The 14,408-nt window shown below is 39.3% G+C and overlaps 1 protein-coding gene across 3 annotated transcripts in view; it reads right to left on the reverse strand.

The window, feature by feature from the left end:
- MICU3 (mitochondrial calcium uptake family member 3) overlaps positions 1–14,106 on the reverse strand; it is a 102,932-nt gene extending 88,826 nt beyond the window's left edge. For 2 of the 3 annotated variants that reach the window (XM_032328957.1, XM_032328955.1), the window contains exon 1: positions 13,656–14,105. In XM_032328957.1, the coding sequence (XP_032184848.1) occupies positions 13,656–14,045 (390 nt within the window). In that variant the 5' untranslated portion in view covers positions 14,046–14,105. Of the gene's footprint in view, positions 1–13,655 lie in introns of all 3 variants that reach the window. The other variant, XM_032328956.1, reaches the window with a different exon arrangement.
- Between the last annotated feature and the right edge of the window lie 302 nt (positions 14,107–14,408).

Raw genomic sequence — 14,408 nt, forward strand, 5'->3', positions numbered from 1 at the left:
CTGAGAACTGTTCAACCATTTCCCTTAGAATATTACCTATCTCATTCTCTCAGTTTGTACCCACAATAGACAAATTTTAGACCCAGTCTATTTTCCATGTCTATTAAACTCTCCTTAATATTTACCATTTCTTTAAAAGTGTTACATTCTGTGCAGTTTCTTCAAAACTATCATCCAGATTACTAATTGCCTCTTACTAAATTTTATATGCTGTGTTACCTCTCCAGCCTTCAAGGACTATATTTTACATGTGTAGAAAGTCTTTATTGATTTTTTCACTGATTTTTCATTACCTTTAATCATTTTAGATACACTTAACTTACAGATTCAACCAAATTATCCTATTTTTTTTAATTGTTAGGAATCCACTCAGTTTATTAACTCTTTTTTAATAAAACTTCATATATTTTGTACTTTGGGATTAATGAGCTTACCCTCTTCCAGACCTTTTCTGTAGGAATTACATATGGCCAGTGTTCACATTATTTCCCTCCAAAAAATTTTTGTATTTCTGTCAGTGACATCAGTTTTTTCTCTGTTTGGGTAACATAAATTCTGACTCTGAACCCATATGAGGTAGTAAGGGACCATGTTTATACATTCTCAGAAAACGTTTTTTTCCACCTGGAGTCCAGACAGACACCGTCAGGTTTCCCTATCATCACACTAGGAGAACGATTTTTTTCTAGTCCATTCTTTTGAAGAGGGCTCTGGGTGTCTCAATTTCAACTTACCAAGGTCTTGTTTCCATTCCCAAACAGGCATTAAAATCCAAGTGTCTACAATTTTAGGAATAATAATCCACTGCTTGCCCAAGTAAGTCACAGCTCACGCTGTTCTAGTAACTAGTTTCCTCTTTATTTCTGCACCTGGCAATTTTCCTTAATGTCTTAAGTACAGTATGGTATTTAAAAGGATGTTTAAAATATTTTTATGACAGATTATATAGTATGCTATATTGTTAAAACCAGAAGTCTAAACCATTTATTTTATTAAATGGGCATTCCATAATTTATTTATGAGCATTTTCATTTCACTTACAAGGAAAAAAAAGCCATTTTCCTAATACAATATACTTCATATCTAAGAAAAATGGATAGATACCTATTACTCATTCTCTAGTTTTTCCTTAGAAAGGAAACAGATTTTTAGCTAGGTACAATAGCACACAGAATAAAGGTTACATTCATCAGGTTTTATTGTAGTTAGCTATATAAGCTAAGTAAAAATGACTATTTTGACTAAATTGTGGCCAGTAATTTAGAAGAGATTATGCTGAGTGAAATAAGTCAAGCAGACAGAGTCAATTATCATATGGTTTCACTTATTTGTGGAGCATAACAAATAGCATGGAGGACATGGGGAGATGGAGAGGAAAAGGGAGTTGGGGGAAGTTGGAAGGGGAGGTGAACCATGAGAGACTATGGACTCTGAAAAACAAACTGAGGGTTTTGAAGGGGCGAGGTGGGGGGAGGTTGGGGGAACCAGGTGGTGGGTATTGGGGAGGGCACAGATTGCATGGAGCACTGGGTGTGGTGCAAAAATAATGAATACTGTTATGCTGAAAATAAAAAATAAATTTAAAAAAAAAGTTGTTGTAGAGGGCATTCGTAAGTAGAAATCGGTAAGCAGATCACTGTAGAGGGAGGACGTGTGGGAAAGGAAAGGGTGGAAGCTCTATATTTTCCCAAGCTCAACTATTTTATGAAGATCACAGTCGCTTTTAGATTAGAGTATAGTGCTGTGACTTACTCAGTACGATACCACGGTGCCTTTACAGATTATTCTAGGTTAGGTACCTCAGACCCCTCCGTCTGTCAAAACCCTGATGCCTAATACTAGTACCAAAGGACTTAAACTCACTCCCTAGGGAACCACTCTGCTATCCTACACTTAAGAAAGCACAGCTGCAGATACTTGCAGTTTATAGTATATTCAAGAATACTACTTTCTCAAAAAAGAAAAAAGAGAAAGAGAGAGAGAATGGTGCTTTTCTGTAGAATCTAAGAAACCTTCCTTAATGAAACCTATCACTAAAATATGAAAAAGACATGTTTCTAGAACTTCTCTATCAGCCTATAATCAAATAATATACCTTCGGGTCCCTGAGTTAACTTCTGTTCTTACTTATCTGACATTCAGATAATCCCCCTGTAGTTCACTCCTCCATATCCTTCCAATTTTCACCATTCTACTGAAGATCAATGTGCAAGCCAATCTCTGGCTTTCACCATGTTCTGAATTCTGCTGGGCGGGGGATGTGGATAAAATACCTAAGACACAAAGAGCTACCCTCATATAATTTGCCAGCAAATGGCAGGCACGTTGATGTCTGCCTGCTTGCCTGCAGTTTTACAAATTTTTAAAATAAGTATTATAATAATTCAGGATAAGTTCTAGATCCTAGTTCAGGATAAGTTCTAGATTTTACTTATTTGGTGATACATATGAAATATTTTTGATAATTAAATATTTAGTTCATAATATAACCCGGTATTTGTGCTTCTTATAAAATTTAGGATTTTAGATTCATAGTATGAATTACATCCCAAATAGGATGTGATTAAGTCTGTATTATATAATACTTGAATCAAAGTTCTTATCTAACTTTGAAGATGATGATGAAGTAATCACCAGGGCTGGCAATCAGGGAACAGGACAGGCATATGCAACAATACATGTACACAGTACTGGACCAAAAGGTTAATTAAAGTTGACCCTTAAAAAATGTGGGAGTTAGGGGCACCAAACCCTGTACAGTTGAAAATCCATGGATAACTTTTAATTGCCACAAAACCTAACAACCAATAGCCTCCTGTTAACAGAAAGCCCTGAAAGTCGATTAACAATTATTTTGTATGTTATGTGTATTCTATACTAGATTCTTACAATAAAATAAGCTGAAGAAAAGAGAATGTTTTAGGAAAATCATAAGGAAGAGAAAATACATTTACAGTACTGTATTTATGAAAAAAATCTGTGTATAAACGGACCTGCACAGTGCAAACCCCGGTTGTTAAGGACCAACTGCATTCGGAAGAAGTTTAGATGATCCTATTTGAATATAACTAATTTTAACAGGTTGGAGCTAGCTTAAACTGGACATAACCTATGGAGACTTTCTGACCTGATGTGGAACTGGTTAGGAAAATCCCATTTTGAATTGTTCCAAGCAACTGAATAATCCATTATATTCCTTCCAAAGAAAGAGATAATCCAAATATCTCACCTAGTCAATATTTACATATCAATTAGACATCATCCTTATAAAAAAAGCAGAAAAAATCAAATTATTTGAAATTCTTCTATATACACTTTCTGTATTCTAAATTCTGGAGTTGGAGTATTAAATGAATAAAAGGTAACCTTTTTTTTTTACTCTCTGTAAAATAAATAAAAATCTTTAAAAAAAAAAGTAACTCTTCGATGAACATACACTTACTATGCTAATCAATTAAATGATACAGCACTAAATTTCCACATTTTATTTTGCTTATATAATCTATCAATATGTCAAAGCATTAAGGAGTAAAGTGTTACTTAAAAAGCAGAGGAGAGGGCACCTGGGTGGCTCAGTGGGTTAAGCCTCTGCCTTCGGCTCAGGTCATGATCTCAGGGTCCTGGGATCGAGCCCCGAACTGGGCTCTCTGCTCAGCAGGGAGCCTGCTTCCCCCTCTCTCTCTGCCTGCCTCTCTGCCTACTTGTGATCTCTCTACCTCTCTCTGTCAAATAAATAAATAAAATCTTAAAAAAAAAAAGTAGAGGAGAAACATATCTAGAAAATCTGGTAGTACACAAAAGACTGGACATTTTCCTTAATGTTAGATAGATAATGTCATAAATAAAACTTGTCTGATTTTTTTTTAAAGATTTTATTTATTTATTTGACAGACAGAGATCACAAGTAGGCAGAGAGGCAGGCAGAGAGAGAAGGGAAGAAGCAGGCTCCCTGCCGAGCAGAGAGCCCGACACGGGGCTCGATCCCAGAACCCTGAGATCATGACCTGAGCCGAAGGCAGAGGCTTTAACCCACTGAGCCACCCAGGTGCCCCACTTGTTTGATTTTTAATCACATTTTTCTCCAACATAAGAGTGTTTACACTAAACAAAGTAAAGTTACTCACATTCTTAGTGTTTGGGACAACAATTATGGGAGATCAGTGAGAATTAATAATCTCCAGTTTAAACTTGCCCATCAAGTTTAAATAAAAGAATAAAATCTTTAGTGTTTTGTAAGTTTGGTCCACTTCCTACGTAAGTTAAATATTACATCATGGGTTAAAAAAAGTACTAATTAGATCATATTACTAAAGTCTGTGCATCTTAAAAGGTGGAATAACATACACAAGAATTAAAATAGCAAAAGCTGTGACCTTGTGAAAGTATCCATTAAAAAACTCCTACATTTCATGAACAAGTTAAAAAAGATTTCATGGTTTTCTAGTGGTTTGTGTTCTTTTTAATGGCTGTTTCAATCCAACACTCTCCAAATCTATCAAGTTTACTCTACAAATTTCTATTATCTTGCTCTCAGGCGATAACATCACCTTCTATTTTATAGCAAAATAGTAATCATCAGGCAAAAACTCCTTCAACCACTTGCTACTAAAAATGAAAAATTTCTGTGTCCTTCCATTGCTTCTTCCTATTACACCAGAAATGGCATTGTTCCTATTATCTAAGATTAAATTCTTCCCTAGTGCTTTAACTTTCATTTCCCATCTGTACCCTGGTTCTTGACAAATCAATTAATCCCCCCTCCTTCCTTTGGTTTAGTGTTTCTCCTCTTACCTTCAACATTTAAACTTTTTTTTTTTTAGATTTAATTTATTTAATGACAGAGAGAGAGAGAGAGAGAGATCACAAGTAGACAGAGAGGCAGGCAGAGAGAGGGGGAGAAGTAGGCTCCCTGCTGAGCAGAGAGCCCGATGCGGAGCTCTATCCCAGGACCCTGGAGGCAGAGGCAGAGGCTTTAACCCACTGAGCCACCCAAGCGCCCCAACATTTAAACATATTTAAGGGTCTACCACCTAAAAAAAAAAAATCAAATCTATGTTCCTTAAGCTATTGCCCTCGCTTCTCTCCTTGACAGCCAAATTTATAAAAGTATTGTCAACACTTACCTCATCTTGTCCACGTCACCTCTTCTTTACTTTTACCTTAAGCTTCTCCAACTATAATTTGATTTTCACCTCCAAGATATCACCAAGATCATCCATGAACTTCTTATTGCTAAATCCAGTGAATACTTTCTATTGCTCATCTAAGATGAACTCCTCTGGTAGAGCTCAATGATACTGACTATAGTACTACTTGTCTGAAGTACTTACTACCTTCTGTTGGCTTCCATGACTCTCATGGTTTTACCAGTCTAGACATTACTTCTCAGCTTTTTGTAGGGTTCTGTTTTTCTGACAGTTTTTTACATCACTGAAGCTCACCAGGACTCGTTCCTTAGGGGCTTTTCTCTTTATGTTCTACATATTCTAAACAATGCCATCCATTCTTATGACTTTCAATGCTTGGTGATTTTCAAATCTATTGTTATAAGCACAGATTTCGCTCCTAAGCTTCTGACCTATGTATCCAACTGGAAGTTTCCCTTCAGCTGTCCAGAAGACACCCTGATCCACTGTAGTTAAAAACATCATTCATGCACACTCCCCCCAACCTTTTTTTTTTCTCCCGAGGACCTAGTCTCAATGAACTGCTGCACAATCCACCCAGCGCCCAAGACAAAAACTTGAATATCACCCGGATTCTCCCATCTCTCTCATCCCTAAAATCTAGTCAACTACCAATCCTCGTCGATCCTACCTCTTGAAATTCTCTCCAGTGTGGGAACTCCTCATGGCTTCACTGCTATTCTCCTAGTAAAGTTATAACCATTTTTTGTCTAAAGAAATATTATGGGTAAAAACCATCTGACATATATTTTTTAAAATTAAAGAATTTAGAGAATCATACCCTCTAACACTCTCATCTAAGAAGTAACAGCATCTTGCCTGGCCTCCTCCCTTTCAGCATTGCGTCCCTCCCTCTACTTTCCCTATCCAATCAAAGTGATATTCCTAAAATGCAATTTTGATTATATCATCCTCGTGGCTAAAAATCTATAATGTCTCCCTACTCTTAACGTAAAGTTCAAATTCCTTGTCTTAGAAGGTCTTGTACTATCTGCCCCCTGATCACCTTCTAGCCAACTATCTGATCACTCTTGCCTCAAATTCTCTGCTATACCTCCACACTGATCTTTCAATTCTGGAAACATGCTATGCTTGTTCTCATACATGTTATTTCCTCCTGGAACACATGTCTTCACCCACTTCGTCTCCTTGTTTCCCTAATAATTCCTACCTATCTTTTATATCTCAATTTAGACATTACTTCTCCCAGGAAGCCATGCTTAATGTCCCAAGCCTGGGCTTTATGTCCCCCCTGTATGATCCCATAGTATACTCTATTTTTCCCATCACACCACTTTAGCATATTGCATTACAATTATTCTGTATCCTCACTAGACTATAAGCTACAAAAGGACATGAGTTTTAGTTCATCCACAAATAAATCTCTAGTACATACTACACTTCAATAAACATTCCTTGAGTAAAGTATTTGAATGAAAAATGGATGAGTGGAAAGATGGATAAATTGTTTCTAAATGAAACATAAAATGGAAATCTTGATTTTTATAGCTATGAAACTGAAAATAACTGCTTAATACATGAATCTTAAGAAATATTAATCATTTTGATAGAATCATGTACTTTAAGATAAATGGCCTTCCCTAATACTTTTCTAGGACAGGAACAGGTAATATTCTTTAGCACACTATGTATACCATTTAAAAGAGAAAGAAGTGGAGGGGAAAGAGATTGAAGGAGCCAGTTAGTGATGGAACTGCTGTATTGATAGTAACTAAGAGACTTTTGAAAACTGGTATGGGAATCTGGTAGTCAACAGTTTAGATATATAATTTTACATGAGCAACTAGCTCAAAGTAAAAACATTAAAGTACTTAATACTAAAAGCTAGGGGCACGTGGGTGGCTCAGTGGGTTAAAGCCTCTGCCTTCAGCTCGGGTCATGATCCCAGGGTCCTAGGATCAAGCCCCACATCAGGCTCTCTGCTCTGCAGGCAGCCTGATTCCTTCTCTCTCTCTCTCTCTCTGCCTGCCTCTCTGCCTACTTGTGATCTCTGTCAAATAAATAAATAAAATCTTTAAAAATATATACTAAAAGCTAAGGACTCTAAAGAGAATGAATTTGTTGTCTTCTCATATACTTAGAGAAGAAAACAAAAATGTATGCACTCTGCACCTACTATCTAATGAAACTAAAATTAGTTACTGAATTCAAATATACTACTAATATTATGACTCAGTGTCCAATCATGAATCCTCACAGATAACACAAAGAGGTGATACACCCATTATTTTACCTTGCATTAGCTTTCTAATATCTAAAGTCAAATGAAAATTTGCATGGATGAGGTGGTTTTGTGAAAGCAAGCTTTTTAAAGAACTGTCATAATAAAATATTGTAACTTATTTCAGGAGTTAGCATTCATTCAGTCATTAAGTAAGAATTTATTAAAATCTTAAGAGCTACAAAATCTATGTGCTATACGGAAGATGAATGAAACCACCCTCAAAGAAGCTTCAGAAATTTAGGGTTAATAGAATTGTTTTAGTAATCTCAAATATCTTCTTTAATCTTTACGTAGAAAATGGCATCCATTTCTCAAAAATTACTAAAGATAAAGTATATATTCAGTTCAATAAGGAAGCTACATTTTACTTTACTCAGTATTCATAAACAGTCCAGCTCCAAATTACATAAACAGAATTACACATCGGAATTCGAGAATCAACTAGGAAGTGACATTAAACCCAAATATACTATTTACCTGAATTCCAATTCAAAATACAACTCAATGTTTTTATTATATTTTTTAATGTGGAGATTATAGAGATCAAGGAAAAAAAAAAAACTGGTATACACCGTCATTCAAACCGATTGCTGTGCACTATTTTACAATTTCCAAGTCTTAGAAGAGAATTACAGATGAGAATTTTTAAATTTAAATTCAAAATCATGAGAGTTTCATTTCCTGATTCCCAGTGTGGATCTGAATAAAGACATCCATAAAATGTAACAATCTTTCACTGCAACCCAAAAAGTACATGCACTTTTATAACTCCTCGCTTGGTATAACCAGAAAAAGAATATATTTTTTTCCAAATTCATCCAAATTTTATTCTGTGATACTTAGGAAAAAAATAATCTATACTTAAATCACTGTACATGAATCCATAACATGATCATACCTCGAGAATGTGCGTAGAACCTGGTGGATTTGCCATGAAGTGATCCAGAAAACAAAAAGAGGGGATCACCCACGTAGTTTAGCCTCCCTATACAAAATGTTGTCCTGCACAGAATTAACCTATCCTCAGTTTTACACCTCTGAGGCTTCTCTCTATACAAATTTAGGAATCTTCTCCATTGACACCTCTGGCAGATTCTTCAATATTCTGGGGAAGAATAAGCATAACTTCCTGTCTCAAAATGTGCTGCCTTGGAGTGGAAAAGATAGATAATGAAAGAAATTTTAAAAATGCACGATTATTGGCAATTATTATAGAACTATACCAAAGAAATACAAATATTGTTGTCTTTTCCACTTGAAAGTAAAACTATGTGCAAGTCACAAAATGATGTATTCTGTACAATAAGTAAAATATGTATTAAAGTGTATTAAGCAAACTAATTTTTTTTTATTTTGAACCTTTTGAAACAAAAAAGCAACCCTAGAACAAAATTTCTCCACTAATAAAAATAATGTTTTAAGGATAAAATTGTAGGGTTCTCAACAGAATCTTGTCTCTCATCTCTTTATAATATTAATAAAGTTCAAGGCCATGTCTACTGAAAAATTTTGGCAAGCCAAACTTGCACAATTAAAATAAATACAGTGTCACGTGATTGGTCTCCTAAAGCCTGGAATTTTGACCTTGACCGAAGTCTTCTGAATTCTAATGCTAAAAATAACCAGCATTTAGATGAAAAAAAATCTTAAACTATTAATTCTCACGGAATGTGGTTGTGCCTTTTCAATGCATATATCCCATGCAAATGTTTAGCCTGGGCTTATTCACTGGACAAAAATGTATTGTGTGTTTACCAGGGCTAGGCCCCATATCAAGCAATGAAGATATAAAGGAGACACGACCAACACAGTGCCCCTCCTTAAAGTGCTAGAAAAAGCAGAGAAGACAAATAATTGCAAAAAGTCATCACCTAGGAGTATAGGATATGCAGGGGGCATTTTTAAGGGAAAGCATCCTGGAGAAGGTGAGAGTCAATGTCTTAAAAACAAAAATCTTCAGGGCTATGGTAATAGAACTGTCTATCTGTAAGTTATGGCTATTCACACCTAGCAGTTAAATTCTATATTTTGTAACATGTTACAGGTTAATTTATTATTAGGTTTATGTTTAGCATAACATGCTGCTTAAAAGAAGTTTTATAAATCAAATTTCTCATAGTTTTAAGCCACAAAAGGAATAATTTCTACCAGTTCAGTAAAATCAAATAAGCATAACGAGTAAAGTGGCAACACAGGTTTAAATATTTCTGAAAAATGGAAGGCTGCCTTCATGAGTTTCTTTCAATCTCTTTCTCTCTTAACCACAATAAAATCACAGTAAAAGGATTTTTTTTTAAAGATAGAAACATATAAGAACTAAGAAAGAGAAGAGGAAAGGAGACTAAAACAATCAAAAGAATTCACCAAAATTTTGACAAAATGGAGAAGATGAAGGAGTGATAATTGACCTGGGGCGGAGGGCAGAGTGCCCCTATACTCTCAATGCTGGAAGACTGAGGAGGAGGAGACCAGATGGAAGTGAGCTGACTGGAAATGCAGACCCCAGAAAGGATAAGATCTTAGGAATTCAAGGAGTGGTGAAGTTAGAGTAAGTGATGGGGCTGAAAACAGAGCATTAGATAACAATAGTTGTAAAAACATCATTGGATACTTCCCCAACACACAGGCTCTCACATACAGGTGCATGTGCACCTGCACCTAGATTACAGCTCCTGCAACTTCTCCTATTCTTTGGAGAAACTCAATGACACCAGAGAAGAGGACTTATAAAACACTGACATTTGGGGGCACCTGGGTAGTTCAAGTGGTTAAGCATCTGACTTGATTTCAGCTTAGGTAATAATCTCACGGTTGTGAGACTGAGTCCCACATTGGGCTCCACACTGGGCATGGAGCCTGCTTAAGATTCTCTTTCTCTGTCTCCCTCTGATGCTCTCCCCTCCCTCTCTTAAACAAAACAAAACCATAAACAAAAAAAGCACTGACATCTGGATGCCACTCTATTAAGAAGCCCAGATCGCCAAATGAAAAGCCATTCTCATGTACAAAGAGCTTCTGAGTAGCTCTCAAATATAGAGAGGCAACAACTACAGATATGTGAGGAAAACTTCCAAAATAGAAGTGAGAGCTTAGAAAATCAAACAGGAACAAAAATTAACCTGGAAGAAACAACACAATGCACAAAGTGGAAGACAATTAAAAAACAAAACAAAACTATGATTAATATCCTTACAGTAAAAAGAGAAATTTAGCAGCCATAAAACAAAACAGAAGGCTGTACCAAAGGAACACTAAAGAACAAAAAAATAGTTTTGAATTAAAAAATTAGAATGACTGAAATAAAACTTAGAAAAATTAAAATGACTGAAAGTTTTATTTCAATAGGACAGCTGGAAGAAGAGTCAAAGATAGCTCCCATAAAAACAAGCAAACAAGAGGCGCCTGGGTGGCTCAGTGGGTTAAGCCTCTGCCTTCAGCTCAGGTCATGATCCCAGAGTCCTGGGATCGAGCCCCGAATGAGGCTCTGCACTCGCTGGGGAGGCTGCTTCCTCCTCTCTCTCTGCCTACCTCTCTGCCTACTTGTGATCTCTCTCTCTGACAAATAAGTAAATAAAATCTTTAAAAAACAATAACAACAAGCAAACAAGCAAGAAGATTAAAAAGTTAGAATAGAAGATTAGAATTAGATTAGGATCTGTCAGGAGGTATAACTTCAGACTAACAGAGGTTCCAGAAAAAGAAAAGAAAAATGGAGCAATGGAAATTGTCAAAGAAATAATACAAGAAGAACATACAGAACTTTCAAACATGAATTTCTATATTGAAAGGATCCTCAAGTTCCCATCGCAATAGATGAAAAAATGCCCACATAAAGCTCTTTATTATGAGTTTCAAAAAGCAGGGGGTAAAAAGAGATTTATAAAAGTTTTCAGGGAGCCTGGGTGGCTCAGTTGGTTAATCGTCTGTCTTTAGGTCAGGTCACGATCCCAGGGTCCTGGGACTGAGTCCTGCATCAGGTTCCCTGTTCCAGGGGGAGTCTGTTTCTCCCTCTACTCTTTCCCCCTTGCTCTGTGATCTCTCTCTCATTCTCTTTCAAATAAATAAAATCTTAAAAGAAAAAAAGTTCTCAAAGAGGGGGAAGATTCATTATAAAACAAATAATCAGAATTGTGTGATTAGAGACTTGGGAAGAGTCAGACAGAGGCCTCTGGTATCATTTACAGAGGAATTTTTATAAACACTAAGCAATTATACCATAATAGGTACAAATAAACAAATAAATGAATAAAATTACAACAAATTTATTGAATGCTCACCACATGCTAGGGGTACAATTCTAACTATTTAAAATGTATTAATTTAATTTTCATAACTATGGAGGAAGACACTATTAAGTGAGGTCTTTTTTTTTTTAAGGTTTTATTTATTTATTTGAGAGAGAAGGAGCACAAGCAGGGGGAGGGGCCGAGGGAGAGGGAGAAACAAAACTCCCCACTGAGTGCGGAGCCAGATGTGGGGTTCAATCCCAGGGCCCTGAGATCATGACCTGAAGTCAGATGCTTAACCCACTGAGCCATCCGGGCGCCCCAAGTGTGGTCTTTTAAAAACTACTATACTATCTCTCAATTTTAAAAGCAAAATAAACTTTAGGGGCACCTGGGTGGCTCAGTCGGCTGAGCCTCTGCCTTTGGCTCAAGTCATGATCTCAGGGTCCTGGGAATGAGCCCCGAGGGGGGCTCCCTGCTCAGCGGGTAATCTGTCTCTCCCTCTCCCCACCCCCATGCATGTGTCATATGTGCACTCTCAAATAAAATAAATCTTAAAAAAAAAAAAAAGTAAAATTAATTTTAAAACAGAAGAAAATACTGTTTTAATGCTCTCTACCTTCCTAATCTGCTTCCAGATCAACTATGGTTGGTGAAAAATTCTGTAGTTATAATTTGCAGCTAGAACGTCTGTAGCACAGTGGATTCCCTGATTTAAACACATCAATGGCCTCCACCAAAAGAACTGAGGCACTTACCTCAGACGACCAACCTGTGTTTGCCAAAGAATAAAGAATACATTTCATTAAAGTTGAAAAAGAATAGCTACCTCTTTTCTAAATTTTTGTCCTCTCAGCCCTTCACACTTTCATCTTGCAAAGAAAACTTCCCTAAATGACTCCTAGCCATTTACACGACTATTTATTAACTACAACGATAGGACAAAAACATCGTGCCCCACGCACTCTTGCCCTACCCTCATCTTTACCTGTCATTATCAGTTGCATAATGATACTTGAACATTTCATTGAAAGATCTTCTGGAGGAGTTAGCCTCTTTCAGTTTCCTATTTGTGCTGTCCTATCCATCTTCTCACTTACTTTCCTCACTTAAGAGTTTCTGATTTGGCGGTGGAGTGGGAGGCGAGGTATACTCTTCTGAACAGATTTTTGTTTTTTCCATTTCCAATATGGGGATATCGTCCTTCTTTCTGACCTATAATAAGGAAGTTACTCGGTTTGGGCATTTACTCTCTTGGGACTAATAAAGAGCTGTCCAATAATGTCGTTACTTTTTAGACCTCAGACCACTGCTTCAAAACTCATCCTCCTGCCCTGGACCTCCTGGGTCATTTGCTGTTACCTGGTCCAGCCGGGGCGTTCCTATCTCTCACATACCCGGCCTTCCACTTTCTGCCTGTTACCCCCTTGCCTTCTTCGTAGTCTTTTGTTTTGTTTTGTTTTGGCTTGGCTTGGGGTTTTGGTTAATTGATGGTACTGCAGGGGCGCCTGGGTGGCTCAGTGGGTTAAGGCCTCTGCCTTCGGCTCAGGTCATGATCTCAGGGTCCTGGGATTGAGCCCCGCATCGGGCTCTCTGCTCAGCGGGGAGCCTCCTTCCTCCTCTCTCTCTGCCTGTCTCTCTGCCTACTTGTGATCTCTCTCTGTCAAATAAATAAAATCTTTAAAAAAAAAAAATGGTACTGCAGCAGCCTCTGCGGTCCTGATGCATCAGTGACAGCATCACCTGTGTTTTCCCGACAGCTGGGTGCACAGACCCTAGCCTGCCTGGCCTACGTCTTGGTCTCACAGGAGGTCCCCATCTGCGGCCGCAGAGCTCACACAGCGACAACCTCCACGACCGGGTGGCCCACAGTCCCAAGCGCACCCGCCCCGACTGTCACACCTTCCCTCCAGGAGCTCAGGTGGAACACCCCGGCCGCCCTACCCTCGGGCGTCACCTGCGGGCCAGCCCCGCGCGCGCACGCGCTCACGCACCTACCGTTTCCTTGGCAGCCGCCACCGGGATGGGAAGCAGACCCCGGCCGCGGGGCGGGTCCTCCGGCTCTGCGGCTGAGGTCTCCGAGAGGCGCCCCGGGGTGGGCGTCCATGCGGAGTCGGCCCTAGGATCCCCATACAGCTGGTAGCACACAAGGCCGACCAGACCCCCGCCGGCCGCTGCCGCGATGCTCAGCTCCCCCCAGCGCCTCCGCCGCCTCCAAGCCTCCTCAGCCACAGCCCCCTCTTCCTCCTCCCGGCAGGAGAAGGGCCGGCCGGCCGGGCTCGGGGCTACCCCGGCAGGCCGCCCCCACAGCCCAGGAAAGAGATGGTGAGGGCAGGGCGGAGGCGGGAGCCGAGGCGGCGGCCACAGGAGCCTCCGCAGTGCAGCCATTGCGGGAGCTGCCCGCACCAGAGCTAGGAGGGGGCGGGAGCGAAGGCGGCGGGCGGGGGGGGGGGGGGAGAGGCAACGAAACCTCGCGAGAAGTCGGTGTGCGGAGGTTCGATGCTGTCCGAGGGCGACGGCTGCAAACGTGCGGCCTGGGGTACCCTGTAGCGGGCCTTCACCTGGGGCGACCGGGGGGTCTCCGGTGGGAGATCTTGGGGAAGGGCGCGGATCCCGGCTACTCCGGCGCGCGACACTCCTGTCTCAGTCCCGCAGTCATAAATAACTGCGCCCGCCCCGGCAGCACCTGACTGCGCGAGAACCCAACACCGCAGGGCACAGCCAAGTCAGCAGAACCTAAAAGAGCCCTCG

This window comes from Mustela erminea, chromosome 21 (genome assembly GCF_009829155.1).
Source record: "Mustela erminea isolate mMusErm1 chromosome 21, mMusErm1.Pri, whole genome shotgun sequence".
Classification (NCBI taxonomy): Eukaryota; Metazoa; Chordata; class Mammalia; order Carnivora; family Mustelidae; genus Mustela; species Mustela erminea.